Source organism: Mustela lutreola, chromosome 8 (genome assembly GCF_030435805.1).
Source record: "Mustela lutreola isolate mMusLut2 chromosome 8, mMusLut2.pri, whole genome shotgun sequence".
Lineage (NCBI taxonomy): Eukaryota > Metazoa > Chordata > Mammalia > Carnivora > Mustelidae > Mustela > Mustela lutreola.
The window spans coordinates 65487315-65509837 of record NC_081297.1 but is presented as its reverse complement, the minus strand read 5'-3'; the positions used below and the strand labels follow the sequence as shown (position 1 = coordinate 65509837).

General features: G+C 57.7%; 2 protein-coding genes across 4 annotated transcripts; one reads left to right on the top strand and one right to left on the bottom strand.

Annotated features, from left to right (window-relative positions):
- Positions 1–1417: 1417 nt before the first annotated feature.
- TROAP (trophinin associated protein) lies at positions 1418–8021 on the top strand. 3 transcript variants are annotated; one of them, XM_059185456.1, is made up of 15 exons: positions 1418–1551; positions 1802–1956; positions 2061–2232; positions 2942–3099; positions 3189–3326; positions 3519–3601; positions 4038–4090; positions 4552–4664; positions 5588–5704; positions 5823–5906; positions 6006–6065; positions 6309–6434; positions 6557–7190; positions 7481–7674; positions 7859–8021. In XM_059185456.1, exons 2-15 carry the CDS (start codon positions 1813–1815, stop codon positions 7889–7891), a joined length of 2109 nt encoding a protein of 702 aa, XP_059041439.1. In that variant the 5' UTR covers positions 1418–1551; positions 1802–1812; the 3' UTR covers positions 7892–8021. The 3 variants fall into 3 exon arrangements, with proteins under 3 accessions (XP_059041439.1, XP_059041440.1, XP_059041438.1); XM_059185457.1 differs by having other exon boundaries at positions 1447–1526; XM_059185455.1 differs by having other exon boundaries at positions 1461–1551; positions 1778–1956.
- Positions 8022–8655: 634 nt separating this feature from the next.
- Positions 8656–12834, bottom strand: C1QL4 (complement C1q like 4). The gene is made up of 2 exons (XM_059183584.1): positions 11607–12834; positions 8656–9485 (listed from the first exon to the last, which is right to left on the bottom strand). The coding sequence occupies exons 1-2, from the start codon at positions 12141–12143 to the stop codon at positions 9306–9308; spliced, it is 717 nt and encodes a 238-aa protein (XP_059039567.1). The 5' UTR covers positions 12144–12834; the 3' UTR covers positions 8656–9305.
- Between the last annotated feature and the right edge of the window lie 9689 nt (positions 12835–22523).

The following is a 22523-nucleotide window of genomic DNA, read 5'->3' as shown; positions in this document are numbered from 1 at the left end:
AAGGAAGGCCTCTAAAGGAAGTAACAGTGAATATCAATTTGGAGGCATGCATAGGCAAAGTGGAAGGCACAAAGGCATTCCAGACAGAGACTGGAGGGAGCGTGAGGAGTTTGAGGAATTCAAAGAGGCAATGAAGTTGGAAAGCAGAGAATAAGATGAGGAGTGTGAGTGAGCAACAGTCAAGGCACAGTGGTAACAAGACCAGATTTGCCATTTTGAAAAAATTACTCTAGCTGCTATATGGTGAATGTATTAAAGTGGGGGGCAAGAGAGAATTGCAAACCTGTAGGTGACAGTAGAATGGATTAGGGTGGTGGTAATGAAGAGGGAAAAAAGTAAACGAATTGCAAAGAATGAAAAATAGTAAGAGTGAATGAGAGATTGTAAGGGGAGGAAAAGTGGGGTTTGAGAACAACTCCTGGTTCTTGACTAGCAGAATCCACTGTAGTCACGGAGAAAATCTACCAGTCCTGTGCACTTGAAACCATAGCCCATTTTCCCAAAGTCCATTAGAGGCCACCACTCCATTGTAACCAGGGTATTCTAGGTTCCCTAAGTTTCACACCCCTGCCTGCAGGTAACAGGTTGGGGACCCTCCTCTTGTCAGTCCTCCAGGCCTGTGGTGTTGAGTGAGCTCCAGTGACACTGGTTTGAGTCCTGTTTCTTATCTGCGAAATGGAGACCACACCTCAACGGGTTGCAAGGCTCCTGTGAGAAAAGGATAGTTTGTTTGTTTGTTTAAGATTTGTTTACCCAGAGAGAGAGAGAGAGAGAGGCCGGGTGAGGCAGGGGTGAGGAAAGGGAGGAGAGAGGATCTCAAGAGGACTGCCACTGAGTGCGATGCCCCACGTGGGGCTAGATATCACAACACTGAGATCCAGACCTGAGCCAAAATCAAGAGTCGGAGGCTTAACCGACAGAGCCACCTAAGTGCCCCAAAGATGGTTTATTTTTATTATCGTTAGGCTCAGTTCTATTCCTTCCAGCCCTTTCTGTCCGTTTGGAGGCGCTTTCTCCTCTCAGGCACAGAGACAGAAGACGTTTCCTATACGGGTCTGGGCGCTGTCGGGTAAGAGCCGGGTCTGGGGATCCCGCCAGCCTCCAACACCGTTAGCTTCTTTCAGGAGCGCCAACCCTCCCCGCAAAGCCGCGAGAACGATCCTTCTCCTTGCAATCTCCAGACCTCGCGAGAGTAGGGAGCGCCCGTTGTGGGAAGGACTCGGAGCGCCACGCCTTCCCCGGCCACCGAATGCCCGCCTCCTTTCTCTTTTTCCCGCCTCCCACCCCGCGCTCCGCTCTCGGATTGGCTAGCTGAGTCGGGTCAGTTTTTTCCTGGCCAGAAAGCGGCTCGACAACTAGCCCCGCCTTCTGGCCCCGCCTCCGAAGCCTGTGGATTGGACTGCTCAGCCAGGTGTCACGCGCCTCCGCGGGAGCGCAGACGAGCCAATCAGGCGCTCGGCGTATTTTACAAACTGGGGAAGTAGCTGCAGCTGAAGCCAGTCAAGAAAAAGCGAATCCAGTGTGGGGTGAGCCAGAGTGGTTCCGAGGAAGGTGCGGCGTGGAAATCTTGGACGGACTGGGGGGCTGCGGGGCTCATAGGGAGGAGAGGCCGCTCGGGGTCCTGGAGCGAGAGAGTAGGATCGGAGTGCCTGGAGGGAGCGGCTTCCTGGAGCGGCCTTGGAAGCATCAGATCTTCTGGGCACATGGGTTTGGGCAGAGGTGGGAGCTTCAGGAATGTCAGAACTGGTGCTCCGAACTGGCTGACCTTTGATCACAGGTCCTGCTTTTCTTCCCATCTCAGCTGTAGCAGTCATGACCACCTTCCAGGGTAGGAAGGATCCTGTCCTCAGGGGTGTATCTCCTACTCCTAGCAAGATTCCCGTACGCTCTCAGAGACGCCCGCCTCTCCCCACAGTCAAACCCTGCGCCCTGGACCAGGAGAACCAAGATCCAAAGGTAAGAGGGGCCTGGTGGGTGAAGATAGTACCTGCAAGGAGACATAACATACCACCAATGCACCCCAGAGCTGAGCCCCAGCTTTTTGTCTTCCCCTCCCCCAGAGATTGGTCCAGAAGCCCAACCTCGACTCAGCAGGCCCCAGGCCGAAAGTCACACATCAAACAGAGAAATCAGAGAGATCGGTGGGGAGCACTCAGCTCCGGAACCCCTTGGAGGAACTGAGGCCTAGCCCTGGGGGACAAAATGCGGGGCCTAGGCACCCTCCCCAGACAGGTACCTGCTGGAGGTTTGAAAAACACAGTCTCCTTACGAGGGCATGGGGGAATGGGGTTGGTGCAGTCTGCTTGGGAGCTTTCCACTACCCTGGTCTCCTGCATACTGTAAGCAGAGTCTTGAACCCTGCTCCTGGACATCTCTGTACTCCCAGAAGCCGCCCCTCCCTCTTCTAAAGCCTTTTCCAGCTCCCTCAGTCACAATCAATTGCCATGTGTGCTAATACTTTGTAGTTCTTCTTTTATAGCGTGTCATACTTTGACTTGAGCCTGTCACCTCTCTAGAGTGTGATGGTAACTTCTTGAGGCTGGGGGCTTTCTCATTCATCTCTGAGCCCCAGTACCTGGAACAGTGTCTTACTTAAAGTTCAGGGTGCCTGGGTGGCTCAGTGGATTAAAGCCTCTGCTTTCGGCTCAGGTCATGATCCCAGAGTCCTGGGATGGAGCCCTGAATCAGGTTCTCTGCTCAGTGGGGAGCCTGCTTCCTTCTCTCTCTGCCTGCCTCTCTGCCTACTTGTGATCTCTGTCAAATAAATAAATAAAATCTTTTAAAAAAAAATAAAAAAATAAAGTAAAGTCCTATGAACTTCTGTGAGCCGAGTTTAATAATATGAGTCTCTAGCTCACTCTTGCACCTCAGGGTGACTACGTAGCAGCCCCGGGTCCCCTCAGCCTTCCTCCTCTTCTCACCTTCTCCTCTTCTCTTGCAGAGGCTCCAGGGACTGTAGAGTTTGTGGCTGACCCCGCAGCCCTGGCCACCATCCTGTCAGGTGAGGGGGTGAAAAGCTGTCGCCTGGGGCGCCAGCCCAGTCTGGCTCAGAGAGTCCTGATTCGAGGGAGCCAGGGAGGCACCACCCGTAGGGGCCAGGTAATGCGACAGGATATGAGGAAATCAGGCTGGTGTGGACGGAGGAGGGAGTCCTGAGTCCGTGCTGATGGCCTCATTTGTGGTGTCAGGGTGCCCGTGCCTCTGCATATTTAGCCCCTAGAACCCCTGCCCACCGACTGGACCCTGCCAGGGCTTCCTGCTTCTCGAGGCTGGAGGGACCAGGACCCCGTGGCCGGACCTTGTGTTCTCAGAGGCTAGAGGCCCTGGTGAGTGCTCTTGAGGGGCTGGGATCCTCAGTTCTTCTGTGAGCTCCTCCCTGGGACCAAGCTGGCCCTGAGGAGGGAAGATACTTCCTGAAAAGCCAGAGCGGTTGTGGAGGCTGGTGGGGCTGGTGGTGAGGCCTGAAGGTTTAGGGCCCACATCTGACTCTGCTCTTTTCTTTTGCTCCCATGGGTTAGATTCCACCTTCAGGACCTTCCTTTCACCCCTCTGCTCACCCCAGTTTCCAGGAGCTAAGAAGAGTGACAGGTGGCGGCAGCCGGTGAGGAGAGCATCATTTGGAAAAGAATGATCCAATGTCTGATACAGGGGTCCCTCGGAGCTAGAGACTTCCTGTAGCTTTAAGACTTCCCAGCAGCCGAGGAGGGGAAGGGGGAAACCTGTGACTCCCCAGGCTGAATCCTTAGAAGAGGGTTCAGGCCTCCACAGCCAGGCCTCCGTATGACATCAGTTTTTTTCAGGTTGTGGGGGGAAGAAGGAAAGAAATGAGAAATGCTGTCTGTTTTGTTTATTGGCTAGAGCATAGACTATGGCAATAAATGGGACTTGGGTAATCTGTCAAATGAGGGTAACATTTGTATCATTAGAGGTTGTTGGGCAAAGACTTAAATGAGTTGACGTTTGTAAAGCACTTAGCAAAGTGCCCAGCTCACACTTGATACTCAGTGACTGCTAGCTGCTGTCCTTATTGTCGTCAGGACTTCAGTGAGCCAGACCTCAGGATTACTCCTGGAGACCCCAGTCCCACCTGGTGAGTGTGTCTGGCCACGGGGAGAAAAGAGGGGCAGATGGGCTGCCTAAGTTGGAGAAAGCTCAGTGGGTGGGGAGGGGGCTCGAGGGGAAGGCCACATCAGGAGGAGCCACCAAGGAAGGGACCTTAATAATAGGCCAGAGGTTACCCAGTTAAACTTGTGTCAAAGAGGTGGTCTCCACTTCAACCCTTTCTCTGCCACTTCCTTTAAGATTTACCTTCCACTCACTGTTCTGTCCTCAGCACTAAGAGCCACCATCACACCCCTAGCCTACTTGGGGTGTTTAGATTAGTAAGTGATTACTGAGATGTTGCTGGGCTCCAAGGGGCTGCTAGGCGGGTCCCACTGATGGTACAGTGGGGGCTGTCAAGCTGACTTACCCTCTTTGGAGGTTCCAAAACCCTATGCCGGCCGTTGGTGTGTTTGCCAGCACTACAGCAAACTTCCTGTCTCCTCCTAGCTCCCTCTCTCCCTGAAGGAGAACATGAAGTTGTTACTCGCTCAGATGAAGGAGGAGGGGGCCCCCTAGGTCTGGCCCAGCGGGTACCATTAAGAGAAATAAGCCACACCAGGGTGAGATGAGATCCTTCTGGGATGGGGGGAGAAGGGGAGATGTTTGGGAGGAATTCTCTGGCATTGGCCAGCACTGAGGATTTGTGGGAGGGGGTCGGGATGTAAATTGAGTCTGTTTGCCCCACCGGCCCAAGGCTTCTCCAGAGTAGGTCTAGTCTCTGCTTACTAGCTGTCTGGAGCCTGGGGCTGAGAGGTCACAGGTTGGCATATATTTGTGTCACACAGCAGATCAGTGCTGAGAGCAAGGCAGATCTGACATTCATTGACTCCACAAGTGTTTGTTGACCACTTATTATGTGCCAAGCAGTACTCTAGGTTCTGGATACACAGTAGCAAATAAGTTCACATTCTAGAAAGAGGAGACCAAAAAAAAAAAAAAAAGAGTAAAATATATAGCCTGTCAGGTGGTGATGAGTGAAAACAAAGTAGACACTGAAGGGGGTGTGGAAGTAGGGGAGGGGGTATAACAATTTCATATAGATTGGTCAGGGAAATTAATTGAGAAGATGACATTTCAGTGAAAACCAAAAGGAGATGGGGAAGTGAACCATGCAGATATCTGGGGGAAGAATGTTCCAGGCCAGTTGAACTGTAGATGCAAAGGCCCTGAAGCGGAATGTGCCTTGTGTGTTTGAGGATCAGCAGAAAGGAGTTTGAGGATCCAGCCAGGCTGAAGCAGAATAAGGAGGGCAACAGGAAGTGAGGTTAGGGTGATGGCAAGATCAGATTGGGTAAGGATTTAGAAATCAGAGTGAAGCCTCGGCTTTTCCTTGGAATGAGTGGAAAGCCATGGGGCGGGGCGATGAACAAGGGAGAGACAGGATTTGATTAGTTCTTAAAAGAATCCCACTGGCTGCTGGAATGAGGAGACATGGGAATGCAGAGGGGGAGCGATCACTCTTCCACCTTGTTCCTCCCCACAGGACAACAGTGCCTCCCACCTGACATCCTCCCCTGGCCGAGTGGTGCCACCGTCCATCACCCACCCATCACCCTTTGGACGGGCTCAGCGCATACCTTCTCCTGGCCCCTCAGCTCCAGTTTGTATCCACCACTCCAGAGGGTGGGGGGCTTGCTGGGCAAGGGGAGAACATTCTGGCTGGGATCCCTGCCAGGTCGAGCTCTTGCTCCTGCTCAGCCATCCTCCTCTCTCCCCAGCCCTCCTATTCGATTTTGCGGCGCCTTGCCATTCGTCCCAAAACCCAGTTCACACCCATCCAAGCAGCCCCCAGGGTTCAGAAGGTAAGAGGGAGCAGGGGAGGTAGCTGACCTAGGCCAGGGCGGGGGAGGAAGGGAATGCATGGGAACAGGGAGAGTTACAATGTCCCCCTTCTGTCCCAGGCCCAGGGTTTGACCGGCCTCTCCCCTCAGTCATGCCCTGAAGAGCCTGCCCTGCCCTGGGTATGTATCTGAAGGCTTTCCGTGCTGGGATCCCAGCAGTCTGAGGCAGGCAGACTCCCCCGAGAAGCTACCAACTCTCCAACACTCTGTGCTCCTCGGCTGTCCTCCTGCTCTCAGTTTAGGGCTTCCTGACTAACCTGAGCCCTTCCTGGTATGGGGTGTGGGGTGGGGACGCAGGCAGACTGATCTCCTTCCTGCCCCAGACCGGCTTCCTCACATAGCCCCTCTCCTTCCCTGTGCCAGGAGCAGATTGCAGTCCGGTTATTTGACCAGGAGAGTTGTACAAGGGTGCAGGAGGGGCCTGGGAAACCCCCTGTGGCAGCTTCTGACCCTAGTACACCCGCCACGCTCCAGGAGCTGAAGATGCAGGTGGGTGTGCATGTGGGCCTGACGCCTGCCTGGCAGCGACAGAGGATGCGAACAGGACAGTGTGGGTGGAGACTTTTACCCACACCTTGACATCTCCCTGAGGGCTCTTCTCCTCCCCACAGCGCATCAGTATCCTGCAGGAGTTGTTGCGACAAGAGGTGGAAGGGCTGGCTGGGGGCAAGTGTGCCTCCCTTAATGGAGGTTCCTCTCTGGAAATGGTTGAACTTCAGCCCCTTCTGGCTGAGATTTCTAGAACCCGGAATGCCCCAGAGCAGAATTCAGGGGCCTTACACCTTCCCGGACTGTTCCAGCACCCTGGGCTACCAGAGCCTTATGTTCCAGAGGAGTGTGGGGAAGCGCAGCCCTGCCCAGGAGCAAAGCCGGAGGCAGCTCAGCCCTGCCTTGCAGCAGAGCCAGGGTCCCCAGAGTCCAGCCATAGCAGGGAACCTGGGATACCAGAACCCTCTGTCCAGGAACAGCCTGTGGTATCAGAGCCCTGCCCTCCAGTAGAGCCCGGACACCTGCAGGCTGACTCCCAAAGGCACACTGGACTCCTAGAGCCCTCCCCTAGGATAGAGCCTGGGGCATCCGAGGCCTGCTTCCCGGAACCGAGAAGTCCGGAGTCCAGCCCACAGCCCTGCCGCAGTCAGTGGGCTCCAGAGACCACCACCCTCATCTTCTCCTCCCAACACCCACTTTGTGCCAGCCCCCCTATTCACTCACTCCAGTCTCTGAGATCCCCAACAGGCCAGGCAGGTAAGGAGTTGGTCAGAAGGGTTTCTGAACAAAGGAGGTCCTCATCTCTCACTGGAGGCAGGCCCCTACCTTGCACTGGGTGGTCCCATGCTTTCCTCCAGCTCCCCTAGCCTAGCCTAGCACTCCTTGGGAAGGAAGGGAGGAGTTGCCCCTCAATCTCTGTGCTCCTAGTTGGCTTGGCCCCTGGTGGCGGGGGGGGGGGGGGTGTGCAGGTAGTGGGAAAGGGCTTTAGATGGTGGGAAAAGAGGACTCAGAGCCTGCACTGAAGTCTCTTTGGCTCTTGCCCTTAGGTCCCAGCAGTCTTGCCCCTCGAACCCTGGCCCTGAGGCAGCGCCTTAAAGCGTGTCTGACCGCCATCCACTGCTTCCATGAGGCCCGCCTGGATGACGAATGTGCCTTCTACACCAGCCGAGCCCCACCCTCAGGACCCGCCCGGGTCTGCACCAACCCTGTGGCCACATTACTTGAATGGCAGGATGCCCTGGTGAGCCCCCCAACCACAGCCAGGCTTTGCCTGCACAGCACGCCTGGAAAATCGGGTGGTGTGGGTGCTGGGGAGAGAGTGGGGGCGGGGGGCCAGCCTCTGCTCCTTTGGGGAGGGCCATGGGGAAGGGTTGGCTACGGTTCAAGGATGGCTGCTGGGCTGTGACAGCCTTCTCTCTCCCCAGTGTTTTATTCCAGTTGGTTCTGCTGCCCCATAGGACTCTCTGTCATGGTGCATCCACCTCCTGCCCTGCCTTGCTCCTTGCCCCTTTTAGCCCTTATTTATTGTCCACCCCGTGAGACTGGGAGCCCATACCCTTTATTCTTCAATAAAGTTTCTTAATTGTCTTCGGAGTGTCTGTTTCCCACTGGGCCCATCTAGGCCAGCTACAGCTGTTGTTCTCCAGTTGCCCACACGGTGGCAGTGTCCTCCAGCTTAGAGGCGGGCCCTGGGCTCTCTGGATTCCCCAGGCTCCCTCACCTAGAAGCAGTCCTAAAGAGGCATCCCACTCCCGCCAACCTCCGCCCCTGCGCAAGTTGTAGGAGTGCAAATCTGGACCTTTCCGGACCTGCTTTTCTTGCTTTTTGAGATCAGTGCCCCGCTCGGGAGCCATCAGCAGCTCCTTCCTGCCCTAGAGCTCCTCTTCTTACAGCTCCTCCTGCATCAGGCAAAAAGCAGAAGCACCAGACCCATATCTCTGGAACCCCCCCTTGTTAGTGTCATTCTGGCTGGTGTCTCCCTACAGTAGGAGGCCTCAAAGCTCTCCGGAAGCTTATATGCCTCCCTTTCCATATCAGAGTAGAAGCCCTGGGCTACTCTCCTCCTCTCTTCCCCCAGAGACAGGACTTGCCAGGAATAAGTAAACCTTTGCCTCTGGCAGAGAGTGGTAGGACCAGAGTCCTTGACAGCAGTGAGGGAAAGGGTCAGCCATTCTCCCCCACTCTGGGCACTAAGTTAAGAAGCACACACATTCTCCAACTTCACTTTATTGGGCAAGGCAACAGCAGCTGTAGCCCCAGGGCCTAGGCAGGATGGGCGGGAAATGGGGACTGTACAGAATGAGTTATAAATGCTAGGAAAGAATTCACTGGTTCCTCCAGTTCGCAGGAAGGCTGCTAGGCCGGAGCCTGGAGCCTGAAAATGGAGATGAAGGGAGGAGAGGATGGAGAGAAAGTTGTGACAGGGGACAAGCGCCAGCCAAACGTTTCCTCTCCTCCCACCTGGATGGGCTCCTGTTTCTGCTTTCCACCCCTGCCGCAGAGGGCCTCCCTCGAATGCCAGGGCTTCCTTTCTGCTTGCAGCTCCGGATGGTAAAGCTGTCCCCCAGCCCCCCGCAGTAGAGATGGTCTGGACCTCCGCTTTCACAGGCACGCACTCTGACCCCAGGGGGGCCCTTCCGGAGCCGCTCTGCTCCTCCTCAGCACGACCTCCTCCTCTCCCCAGCCACTTCGATCCCCATCCCCGGGATCGTGGAGAGTCCACCCAGCAAGGCTGCCTCGGGAGCGGGAGGGTCCGCCCCACCGCCAGGCTCTCAAAGGAAGGGGTGGCACGTTGGGTGGGGTCGGCTGGAGGTGGGTGAAGAGGGGAGCGGAGGCGAAGGGCGAGCGGGGGCGCGGGGGATGGGGCCCTGCTCAGTCCGGGTAGATGATGAAGCCGGAGAAGGTGCTGTACTTGTTGGTGTTACCGCCGTGCACCTTCCCGCCGTCCAGCTTGATGAAGACTTCGTCACCCACATCCAGGTGCAGGATGACACTGTTGCTGGCGTAGTCATAGTTCTGGTCGGCGTCCTGAGCGATGGCGCTGGCCCGGACCTGGTGGGGAAAGAACACAACACGCCGCTCAGCCCCTGTGCGGAGCCCGGGTGTCGAGAAGCTTTGGGCGGAGTAGGTGCACTGGGCCCGCGAAGGCGGGGCGAGGGAAACGGGCTGCAGGGGCTGAGGAGGAGAGGGAGCGCGCGGGAGACCGCTGAGCTTCTCAGGCACTGCCACTCCCCAGCTGAGCGACTCCACAAGTTTCACGCCTTCTCTGGCCCTCAATTTGAACTAGAAGATGGGATTTCATAATAGGATTAAGTGAGTTAGTACATAAGAAGTGAGTTAGAACAGCGCTTTGCACCTAGAAAACGCTCTATAGGGGTTGCTATTATTAGCATTCAAACAATAAAATTAGCCTGTAGGGTAATTGCTAAGATTATGAACCCGCTCTGGCCTCCTGAAGTATCTTTCCCTTCCCTCAGTGATAGGGTACAGGTGCGTCTGTAGCCTGGGAGCGAGGGTGCGAGCCGTGGGAAGGTGCAATGATGCGTTTTCGCCTCTGGGTGCCCTTACCCCTTCTGGCGCCCACTGGCGCTAGGTCATGGGGGTCGCCTTCCGCCCCAACAGGTAACCTCTTCTTCCCTCTGGCCTCGCTGCTGGTCGCCTAGGGCCGCCAGCCCCTTCCCCAGCCCCCCTCTTCGTGTCCCGCGGGAGCTGGTTATTAACTCATTAATTATTCATCATTATTCTAATCACTATTTACCGTCCCCAGGGCCGCAGCGCCCGCGCCACGGAATACAGAGTGGGAGCCGCGCGGCCCCCACCCCCCTCTGAAACCGGCACATTCTAGATAGACAATCGCCCCCTCCTCCTGCTCACAGATAACCTGCAGAGACCACACACACCTACTCAAGGCCCCATGCAGATAGACACTGATCCATTCTCCCACCCTGGACCCACAGACACTCGCATTACACACACACACTCACTCCCTTACACACAAACGGCTGTCACTCCCATGCAGGCACACATACAGTCTCTCTTTCCTTGGGTCCCTGGGGCAGCCCTGCTGGGAGAAGACCCCAGTGCAATGCCTACTAGTCCTGGAGCAGCAGGGTGCTGCAGCTGGAGCAGGACCGGGCTCCAGACATCCAGGACCAGCAGGCCTGATGTGCCATGGTCCACATCTGACGCATGGGGCATTCAGAGGTCACCGCTTAGCCCCAGTCTTACCCCCTGCGGCTTGTGGGGCCCAGGTGCCTTGCCCAACCCCCACTCCACAGCCTCTCCTTCCCTCTCTGCATGTCCCAGTCCTCCCGCTGAGTCCTTGGAGCTATTCTCCCAAGTCAAGGTGGCAGTGACTCCAACTCTGACCACAGGGGCAGGAGCAGCAGAACCTGGAGGCCAGAGGTTGCCAGGGAAGATGTGGGGCCTACAGAACCAGCCCAGGGTCCAAAGATTCTGCTTTATCTGTTCTTTGCCTCTTTCCCCGTCCAAATCCCTTTCATCATGCTGCCCAGCTGGCCGGTGAACTGCCACATGATTTCCACCTCTGCCTACTGACTCAGTATTAGCCAAGGGTAAGGCCAGCTCTAGAATGGTCTGAGGCCCTGGGTGAGTGTCGTCTTTCTTTTTTGCCTTTTACTCGAAAATACAAGCTGAATGGCCAAAACAAGAACAGCTGCCCACCGCCCATTGCCAGAGACCTGGATTCCATGCTAATTCAAAAGAGCCAGACTCCAGGTAATTCACCCATCCTGAGGTGGGGAAACCCAAAAGCCAGAAAGGCTGCCTCAGAAGAGAGAGTGGCCCAAGACAGGGCGAGAACAGACGCTAACTGGCAGGATGAGACACCAAAGAAGTTTTGGTGTAGGGTTGCCTGTAGTTGGAGAGTGAGGATAGCAGCTGCAGAGACATTAAGCTTTGAGTCCTAAGTTCCGAGTCTGGCACCATTCCTAATGCTCTGTGAGACCCTGGGCAGGTCATTTCCTTTCTCTGGCCCCAATTCCTCTTCGGCTAAATGAAACAATTTGTAAGTTCTTGGCAGCCTGGCGTTTCTGGACTCAGTGACGCTGTTGGGTGAAGGGTTTGTATGCAGCCCTCAGGTGGAATGAGTGCAGGGAGATTTAGAAAGCTGCCGGGTCTGCTCTGGACCTGGGTGGGGGAGGGGCACCTCACCTGTCCATTCTTCATCAGGTCGGCCCACATGCTGGTGCCGTCACCGCCGCGCATGAGTACATGGTAAGCGAAGAAGTAGACACCTGGCATGGGGCAGGTGAACTTGCCGCTGGCCGCCTCGTAAGCGTTCCCCACATTGGTGACCACGTCGTCGAAGCGCAACACCTCGTAACCTTCGTGTGGCCGCCGCAGACCCGCGTAGAAGGCGATGCGAGGCACGTAGCCTGCAGGGGGCGCCACCCCGCCAGGGCCTGGGCCGGGAGGACCGGGTGGACCTGGCCTGCCCGGCTCTCCTGGAGGCCCTCTGGGGCCTGGGGGGCCCGGGGGCCCTCGCAGACCTGCCTTCCCGCGCCGGCCCACCTCTCCCTTGGCGCCCGGAGGGAAGGGGGGCACAGAGGCGGGAGCGCCGTCGGGTCCAGGGCCTCGCGGCCCGTGTGGGTCGCATACCATGCGGCAGCGACCCAGCATCTCATAGTGAGCTGGCCCGCGGGAGCTGTGCACCAGCAGCGGAATGGCCACCAGCAGCAGCAGCACCATGGCCACCCCGACGGCCGCGCCTGCCACCCGCTTGCGGCGGCTCAGCCGCGACGCGGCCAGGGCCAGCAGATCCTCCTCACTCTTGGGCGCAATGGCGGCGGAGGCCCGGGGCTCTCCGCCGGCCCCCGAGGCGGTGGCCGGGCTCGGGCCTGGGTCGGGACCCCCCCGACGGCTGCGCCCGGCCCCCCCGGCCCTGCGGGCTCCCGCCTCAGCGGTGCCGTTCCCCAAACCTTCCGTCAAGGCGGAGGTCCCCCCCGTGGGTTGGGCCAGGGGGCTCCAGACGGTTCAAAACCCGTGGTTCTCTATTACCCTCCCTTTCAGCCTAACGTTCCCGGGCGCCTGAAATCAACGGCTTCTCGGACGGCCGGTTTCTTACAGATCTAGGATGCCTGCTCTCCGGACAGCTGTTTTCTCAAGGATGGCGGCGCCTAGGTCCCCGGCTACCCAGACGGATCGCTCCTGGCCGGAGCCAGGGACTACTCTCCGCGCTCTGGACGTCCCGGGCTCGGCGCTGCGGGTGGCGCCCGCCGGACTCGACCTCCTCGTAGGTTTGCGCTCTGGCTCTTGGCGAGCACTGACGCACCTTTCTACCCCAGCCGCGGCCCCAGCCCCTGCTAGAGCCCTGGACCCGCGTTTCTCTCCAGCTGGAGCTCTCCCTCTCTGCGTCCCTAACCTTCCTCCCCTCCCTCCCGGGGCGGCAGTGCGGGTGGTGTGAGCCGCTGCGCGGCGGGAGCCTCTATAAGCGGCCCGGGGCGGAGCGACCCCTGGCGCCCAGAGTGGGAAGCGCGGGGGCGGGGCAGGCAGAGGCCCCCACCCGCGTCCCCCCACCCCCCCAGCTTCTCGGTTCCTGCCTGTTCTGAGCCGATTCTGCAGGAATTCACTGCCCCCACCCTATCCTTACTTTCACCCCACCCTGAGTTTGGTATTCCCAGAGTCCGGAGGAAGCCAGAAATAGATATGGGATAAAAAGGGGTCGACATACACACACAGAAGACAGACAGAGGTGGATTCCAGAGCTAAAAAACCACCCCCTCCAAAGAAAGGCCCACAAAAAGGAAGGGTGATAAGAGGTTGAAATTCGCCACCCCACGACCCTCAGTGCCGTGACCCAATAACACATGGTAAAACCTTCAACAAGTACATGTTGGCCTGACCTGGAAAAGGCAAATTTCCAGCCACCCCTACCCTCGACCCTCAATGTTGGGAGGCACAGAGCAGCGAAGAGGGTGAAGGAACGAGAGGGAAAAACAGATCAGGCTTGAGGAGTGAGCAGGAAACCGACAGGAAAGCAGAGAAGAAACGACAGAGAAATCAAAGAGACAGAAAGCCAGATAGAGACGCAGAGACAGAGACAAAGCTTCGAAAAGAGACTAAGTGACAGGCCCAAAGCGGGTGAGGGAGAGACAGAGACAGAGAGAGAGAGAGACAAGAGCGGAGACAGGTTGACAGATCGAGAGAGAAATGTAAATGGCGCGCTGCAGAGAGACACCCAGGTCCGTGTTCGGACTCCAATGTGACATATCAACTGTGGGGAAGATGCGGGGGCGGGGCGGTTCTTCCAACAGAGTGGTAGGCTCCAGGTCTGTGCGATGTGACAGTGTGCTGGCAAGTGTGGACCAGGCCATGGTACCCTGGCCTTATGTGTTTCTGGGTGAGTGGGATTGTGGATTTTGTGTTGTCTTTGTGTGTGTGTGGCCCCGTGGGGGGGGGGGCATACACTGTTTGAAGGGAGGTTTTTTTACTTGGTTTCCTCTTAGCCCCTAAATGTGGGGCCCCATGAATGCCATGTCTCCTATCTTAGGACTGAAGAGTAGAGAATCTACTGGGGAGAAGGAGTCATAAAGCAGCTCTAGTCTCTCACTGGGCCTCCCCTGCCCAGCTCCGCACCACCCCTGCCCCCAGTCTCAGATCTTGTCCAGCTGCAGCATCTCAGCCTCCTTCCCCTTCCCAAAAATCTGTGGTTAGATGGAAACCCAAAGAAGTTGGATCCCACATAGTAAATGTTGGAGGGAGGGATTTGAAGTTGGTTATGCAAATTAACACAACTAAAATGCAGATTAAATGCTGGGCAACCTCCTGTGAGAGGTGACTGTTTCTGTCATTCCGAGCAACCAAGAGGGGACACAAGCTTTGATAGATCCCTCTCTGTGTGGGGTCAGGGTCCAGGAAAAAAGCTTGTGGCTCCGTCTTTCCTTAGGGTCTGGCACCTCCGGAGGAAATTTCTTGCCTACAAGGGACCCCAGGGCCAGAGGTTTGGAAAAGGAGCTCCGGGACCGGCAAAAGTGGCGATGTTTGGAGACCGTGGAGGTGGACAGCTGCAAAGGACGTCTAATTGACTAGGATAAGCCAGGGCTGTAATACACAGGAATAAGTTGTGCAAAATGGAGGGCACAGGGCATACCAAGGCATGGTTATTGGGTGGAAAGTGATTCACCTCATCTTGTTTTCTGTACCCCTTTCCTGAACCTCCCAGCCCATAGCAGTGCAGGAAGAAAGAGGTTGCTGAGGCTCCGGCCAGTGTGGAGGGAGGCCCCTCATGCTTGAAAGGGTTGGGAGAGAAAGGATTGGCAGTCAGTGGGGGAGGGGCCGCCTCCTCCAACCATAAATACAAATTTTATTCAAGGTCTTTGTCGCCATTTGTCTTCCTCGGGGGGCTGAGGGCCATGTCGGCCCCGTGCATGTCTAATTCTGGAACTGCTCCCCCAGGCTGGATGATGGATGGATCAGAGAAGAGAGAGCAGGCCGGTGCTCACGCTAGCCTACCCTGCTCGGTCCTCAAGCCCCATGGTCTCAGATCCTGCCACCCTTCTCCTTCCTCCACACCCCTCCCCTGCCCTCCCTCCGCTGACCAGAGGCCTTCACTGCTCAGCCCCATTCCCCACCCCACTCTCCTACTCACCGAGGCCCTCTTTTTGAGCCCCTCACCTCAGCCCCTTTCAGGTCCCAGCCCTCTTCTCTCTGGAGCGTCCCTTCTCCTGTCCCCAGCCCAGGCTGTGAGCTGCGGTGACCAGCAGGGCTGCAGGCGGCAGCGGGTCTGTGTGGTGGGGGGAGCAGGCTTGGCTCACAGGGAGCTGAGGGGCCAGCTCCATGAATTTATTCATGTTCTGTTGCTCTTTCCCCACGCTCTGGAATGAAGCTGCCAGCTCACCAGGTCCTTATTGCTTCCCCTGCAGCTGTCACATTCGGGCCGATGAGGGACCTGGGTAGGGTCAAGGCCAGCCATTGCTCCTGGGGCCAGAAGCCAAGTGTCTGGGCTCAAGAGGAAATGCTGAGGCCCAAGCTGGGGTCTGGGACGATTTATCCAGAGCTCCCCAGGCAGCCAAACTGGGAGGCCCCAGGGAGGTGGTGTGGATGGGAATGGGAAGTAGGCAGAGAAGGGTGTGGTACAGAATGTGGCCAAGAGCGGTATAGGTGGGGACGAGTCTGATGGGGGAAAGGAAAGGGAAAGGAGGCCTTTAAAGAGTTCCCTGTTCTCCCCTCTTTACAAGCACAGCCTAGGGGTGCCCTGCTGGCTCTGTTGGAGGAGCATGTGACTCTTGATCTTGGGGTTGTGAGTTCAAGCTCCCGCCCCACTTTGGGCATGGAGCTTACCTAAAAATAAATAAGTAAAATAAAAGCACATCCCAAGCTGAATCCTACCTTAACCTCCTTGACTCTGCACTAACCCTGACCCTAATCCCAAATTATGCACTTGACTCCTTTCCAGTCCTGAAATGAATCCTGACTCCATAACCTGAGCCTAAATGGAGCACATCTCTCGTCTGTCTTGTCCTGGAACCCAGGGGTCTCCCAAGAATTTCCCCCAGAGCTTACAGCCAGGTGTGCATCAGAGTTCTGAGGACCAGACTTTGGATTAGCATGTTATTAGCATATGATTTGCATGGGATATAGGCTTTCTACTCTGAGGAAGTTTTTGTGTTAAAATTTTATGAAGTCTAGTGGAAAGGTCCTGGCTCCTTGAAGGTTCTCTCTTTTTGTTCCTTCTCCCACACTCCTTGTTACTGACCCAGACCCCCTCAAGGGAAGAAGAGGAGTGAGGAGATGAACAATAGAGGGCTGATGGGAGGAAAGATGCTAGCACTATGGCCTGTCCCTGTCACTAGCTGGGGAACCTCCACAAGCCTCAGTTTTCTCATTTGTAAGAGGAGAGAAACCAGTGGGCTGGTGTCACATTAAGATCTAAGAAAGCACTTTTGTTTGCTTGCACTCTCTCTTTCCTCACTTTTTGGGGTAATTAATAGTGTGGTCCCCAACCCCTCACACACATGTTGGCTTCCAGCTCCCACATGTAAGAGGACACAGAACTGGAAACAGTCTGGGTTGCCTCGTACCAAGCCCCTGGTATGACGAGGAAGGAACTTTGCCTGCCTGAGAGGACAGGGGATAACACGGAAATGGTAACCATATAACTGAGTATTTGCTGTATTTGAGGGCTTTTATATACAGGTTCTTACTGCATCCTCACAGCACCCCATAAGAGGTGGATATATTATCTCCATTTTTACAGAAGGGGGAATGGCCCAGAAAGTAGAAATGGCTTGTTCTGTATCACCCTGTAAGTAGCAGGCCTGGAACTAGAGTTCTGATCTCAGTGCCCCAGGGAAGAGACATGGAGATGGAGACAGTGCAAGGGGGAGAGAGGAGCGAGATCTGAACAGGTCTCAGAGGAGATCTATGTGTGTGAGGCCAAGAGGGCAGGGCATCCTCCACTCCTGCCCTGGGGGACCTGACACCAAACAGATGCTCCATTTTTGGCTAACGGTGGGTCGAGGAAGTTAGCTTGGGAGAGCAGCTGTTCAAAATAAGAGAAGTGGGCAGAGAATAGGGATGGAGAAGGAAACAAAACGAATCTGAGGAAAAATTGTTTTCAAGAGGCTAAAGGGAGGAAAACTGGCCCAGTCAGGGGAGTAGTGCTGAGGGCCGCTCTCCTTCTCCCACCATCGGGAGGAAAACAGTCTCACACTTTGCCGCATTGCGCGGAGGGTCGGCAGACCTTCACCGCAGAGGGACAGAGCCAATATGCCACCGGGCCTAGGGCTGCCACTCCTGCCGGCACTGCTGCTCGGGGCAGCCTCGGGTTCAAAGGGCCGCGCTAGCGCCCACTGGACTGAGGGTAGGTTCCTGGTTCCCGCGTGGACGGGGCAGAGCCTGTTTCCAAGGTGTTTGTTGGGCAAGATCGCGCTGCTGACTTACTTCCGCAGCCCTTGACCCCTGGCCAGGGGCGTCTCCTCGCCCTGGCCTCCCTCTCCGCCTCCTTTTGCTCCCCCCCACCCCCACCATCCGCCCGCTCCAGCCTCGAGTTAATGAAATGTGGCGAGCGGCCGCACAGACAGCTGTCAGACCCCTCATTTCTCCGCGGGGATATTGGATCCGCGCTGGGAGACCGACAGGTGAGCAAAGGAGGGGGTGTGCGGGGGGCCGAGGGAGGGGCGCCAGCTGGCGAGAGCCCAGAGCCCAGGAGGCAGCGAGCGCCTGAGCTCCAAGCCTCGAGGGCAAGGCTAAGCGGGGTCGGCCTTGGGATGTTCTGTCTGCTCACGGCTCTTTCCTCTTCTCCAAGCAGGAAATTTAACAAGCCCCATATCCACCGCGCCAGGACCCGGGTCCACCCGGGACTCCTAGTCCTGCACCCTAGGCAGGCCTGGCTACAGCGTGCGCCGCGCGCAGTGGCTCTGAGTCGGCGGCCGCGGCCCGGTGCTTCCTCCCACCTCCTTCCATCCCTTCCTTCTTGCTCCCCCTCCTTTCCGCGCTCCCTCCCCGGCGGCCGCGGCCTTTATTAGGGATTCCGCGGCTGTCGGTCCCGCCATCCATCCTGTCCGCCGGCAATTAGGCGGCCAGACAAAGAGCAGCTTCGGATGGATGAGGGTCCCGGCGGATCGGAAATGTGAAGGGTCAGCGCTGCCGCCCGCGGCGCACCCCGCTCCCCCCTCCGCATAATCACCGGCCGCCCGTCACTCAGCCGGCCGCCCGGGGAGCTCCGGGGCCCGGGCTGGGGAGAGGGCGGGGGGTAGGACTACAGCCTAGGCGCCTAGGGCAAGGCTAGGACGGACCTGCAACAGGGGCACCTCCTGGGGGAGAACGGAGGGCTGCGGGAGGCGGGAGGCACCTGCAGGAGAGAGAGGGCAGGATATGGCCCCGGGCGTGACCTGAAGGCGGACTGTGGGACAACTGCCTTGGGGGCTCTCAGTGCCGAAGCAGGGATCTAGCAGCAGAAGGGAAGAGGGTGGTGGGCCAGGCGCCCCCTGCTGGGAGACTGAGGGATGAAGCCCTAAGGGCACCCGGTCGGTACAGGTGGAACTGCGCCCAAGACGAGCTTTCCTAGGGAAACTGAGGGTCTGTAGTCTGGTGCGCCTCCTATCGGAATAGAGTGATACTGCGTTCCTACTCCCCCGTCTCTTAAGTGAGATCCAACCCATCCACGTCAAATCCAGAAAAGCTCCAAGGCTGGGCGAACCCGCGCGCCGCCGAAAGGAAGTTCAAGGAGTCCGGGTTTTACTGCGGATTCTTTGGCGCTAGCTCCCAGCTGACAAATCAACATCTCAATCTGACAATTAGTGGTCGAGATGGGGGGAGAGGGGCTCTCGCCGCCTGGGCCGCTTAGCCCTCCCGGGCTGCAGAGAGGTGGGCGGTGGCTGGCAGTGATGAACGACTCCGGGGGGGCCTGGGGCCCGGAGCGCGCATTCATTACTCGACTGACAGGCGGACGGCGGCCCGGCGAGCAGCGAGTGGACGTGCCGGGAAAGAGGCCAGTGGCAGGAGGGAGAGTCAGGGAGGCGTTTAATAGCCCCACCGACAGGTCAGCTCCCAATTCCTCGCCTCGACCCCGGTACTTGACTTCCTTGAGCTCGGCCTCTCAGGCGTTGGAGCTGGCTCTGTTTGTACAATTTGGGGAGCGAGGGTGGGAACCTAAGCCCTCTCCTTGGGTTAGGCGATTTAAGGTCTAACCTCAAGAAAGTATACGGACGTTTAGGACTGGGCGCTTCAGCCTGGCCTGGGAGGAATTGTGCGTGTCCGTGCACACAGAGGTGGCGTGGGTGACAGGGACTGATGAGTGTGAATCAGACGTGGAAATAGTGACTGTGTGGGTCAGTTTTTTTAGGAATGTGTTGACCTGATTTTGCCAGTGGTGGTGTGTGTTGTGTGTGTCTGAGGATCAGCTGCAGCCTCTTCTTTCGTGTCTGTGCTGCCCCTAGCCCACATACGCACTACTTGCTGTCAGCTCTCTCTCCAGTTCTGTAGGAAATGGCAGTGTGCACAGTGACAGCTGAGGTATGCTGGTGGGGGTGGGGGGATAGATGTTAACTGTGAGGATGCTGGTCTGGACAAGTGCTCCTTTCCATCATCTCCACCCCAAATATCACCCTTTCCCTATGCTTCCTGAAAGTAATGGATGCTTTTTCCAAAGCCTGGAGACCCAACTGCTGAGTCCTGGGTAAGGAAGTGGCCACTAGAGTTTTCCATAGTCCACACCCCTACATATACAGTCTTCATCACATACAGGATGTAATCTCCAAAACGTCTTAGTTTCCCAGTCTGGTGGTGATCAGAGAGGAGGAGGTGGGTCTCAGGCAGCAGTCAGACCATCAACTCCCAAGAGAACCCACCTATTTGGGGCCTGAGCTAGGGGCCCCTCAGACCCTTATCTTTCGTTCCTCAGGTCCAGTTACTAGTTGACACCTTGGGAGAATAATGTTAATTCTAGTCTGATTCCTCTCTCTAATAACTCTCTTTCTTTACCTGGCTTTGTCCTCCCCCACTCTCAAACACACCAAAAGGTTAAACCTGACTTCTTTTCCAGTCCGTAATCTCCTGGGTCTATAGGGCAGAGTTGGGGATGATTCTGGATCTCTGATCTCCAGTTTTGTTCGATGTGTCTTTCAACCACCTTCCCTTTGCCTTGCTCTTCCTCATAGCTAGGTTATCTCTTTGAGCCTCTATATCTTTGTTTCTGTACTTCTTCTTGTGTCCATGTTTAGGGATCGCCTCCAATTTTGTCTCCCTACATTTTGGGGTATGTCTTTGTTCCTCTGTGGCTTCTCCGTTTCGCCAATGCAACGGTGAGGTCCATGGAAATGGGAAAGGGATCAGAGCTTCCTTCCTGCCCCCGTCTAGAGGCAACTGCAACCCTAGGATGGCCAAGACCGGGTCGCTTCTCATTCTGGGCACAAGCACCTGGTCGATGCCCCGCTGTCCACCCCCACCCCCGCAGTCGCCCTCCTCCAGCACCCCCCCCAACCCCTCCGCCCGCCTGGAAAAGGCAAATTTGACATTTTTAAATCCGGAGCCTTAGAGGGATCGATGCGGCCCGGGGGCCCCGCCCGGGGTCGATATTCCTGATTGGGAAGCGGCCGCTGCGCGGAGCCCGCGTGTAAATCACCCGGACTGGGGGAGGGGGCACCGGAGCCAACGCGTCCCAGGCGCGCGGAGCCAGGCGGTCTCCTGTCCAGGGCCGACCCCAGGGCAATAGAATGAGGAGACCGACAGGCCTCAGAGACGGGGAGACAAGGCCGCCCAGGGGTTCCCCGCCCTCCCCGGCCCAGCTCTGCCAAGTCTGCGGGCCGGCTCCGGTCTCGCTTCAGCGGCCGCCACCCTCCGTTGCCCCTGGAGCCGCCGGGGAGGCCGGTGTCGGAGCCAGCCATGCGGCGGCTCCTCTCAGGCCGCTCCCGCGGGGCCTGGGCTTCGGCTGCGGCTGTCACGAAGCCGACAGGCCAGGCGGCCCGGCAGGGGAGGGCGGCGGGGGAGAGGTGCGGGGGGAGGAAGGCTGGCGCGGCTCCGGCTCACAGTGGGCGCGCAACAGATGTTTGCGCAGTTGAGGGACAAGGTGGCGTGGGGGCACCGAGCGGCTGGAGGGCGCGGGCGGGGCAAAGGATGGCCTAACCCCTTGGCGGGTAGGAGTCCGGTCATCCAGCGGGACTGAGCAGACACCCGAGGGGCACTCTGGGGACTGCCGAGCTGGGATAGACCCCCTTCCGCTGTGACCCGGGTATCGAGAACAAAAGAGAATGGGAGAGCGGGGAAGTTTGGGCCCCACCTACAACCGCCTCGGCAGCCCCTGCCCTCCAGTCCTCCCAGTTCTCTGTTGGGGGGACCGGGGCAGCCAAGGCTGGGAAGGTCCAGGAAGGTTAAAAGTGGGATGGACAGCGAGGCTGAGGCACCGACCAGAGTTCCCGCGTGGGTCTCTGGATTCACCTGCCCGCCCCGGTCCGCTTGTGGGTTGATACTCCGCGGCGTCCCCCACCGCCGTTCAGGCCCTCCCCTCCCGCTTCAGCTTGTCAGATCCCCCCACTCCCCACCTCTCGCCAGTTTATAGAACAACAATTTGGGGAAAACAATCCGGGCCGAGTGACGGCCCCGTAATTGTGACAAAGTGAGTGCGGGCGGCTGGAGAGAGCGCTAGGGCGGGAGAGCGGCGGGGCGAGGCGACGGCAGGGGCGCCTCCTGCCCGCCCCGCCGCCCTCTCGTTCTCATTCCGGTCACCTCCCATCCCTCTCCTTGACTCTTCTCCAATTCTTCTTCTCGCGGCCCCTCGCGCCTCCCTTCGCTTGTTCCTCCATCGCTCTTCCCTTTCCTCTCGGTAACGGCTCTTCTCCCGTCTCTACCCCGGCCGCCCCTCCCCGGTGCGCTTTTTCTTCCCTCACTTCTCCCTCTCTCCTCCGCCTGCATTCGTTTCTCCATCTTTTCCGCGCACTCCTGTAGCCCTTGGGCCCCTGGCTCCCACCGCACAATGTGCTTCTCTCCCCACCCAGCCCGCGCTGCCTAAAATCGAACCCTGAGCCCGGTCCCCGACCACCACTCTCTGGGAGGCCAGCGCCGCCCGGCAGTCTTGGATTCCTCCCGCCTCAGAGCTGGCGGCGCGCTGCGGCCCAGGGGCCAGCCGGCCTACCCCTTCCCTCCCCGTTCCGCCGCTGTCTCCCCCACTCCGCTTCCAGCGCCGGGAGCGAGTTTGTTTGTCCAGCGGCGGCCGCCGCCGCCCGAGCTGTTTGCCCAGCTTAACGCGCCGCCTCGCAGAGCGGGCCCAATTAAGTCTCATTCATTATTCAGCGGCTTTCCGCCCCCGCCCCCCAGCGGGCGGCTCAAGCGTCGCTTTGGGGCCCCTCCCAGCCCTGGCCCCTCAGTGAGCCCTAAGGCGCCTTAGGCGAGCCGCGGTCTCTGCCCGGGGCCGAGATAAGGGCTGGGGGGCTGGCGGTGTGGAGGAACAGAAGCACTCTGTCCGGTACGCGGAGGAGACGGCCGTGGGGGCCACCAGGCCCACCCTGCCCTGGAGTCAAGGCTGGGGGACCTTGGAGATCCAAGCTTTTCCCTCCCCTTACAGGCCCCAGAAGCGGCGTGACTTGGCCAAGGTCATTGGGCAGAACAGGGATTGGAGCCCAGGGCAGTGAAGCG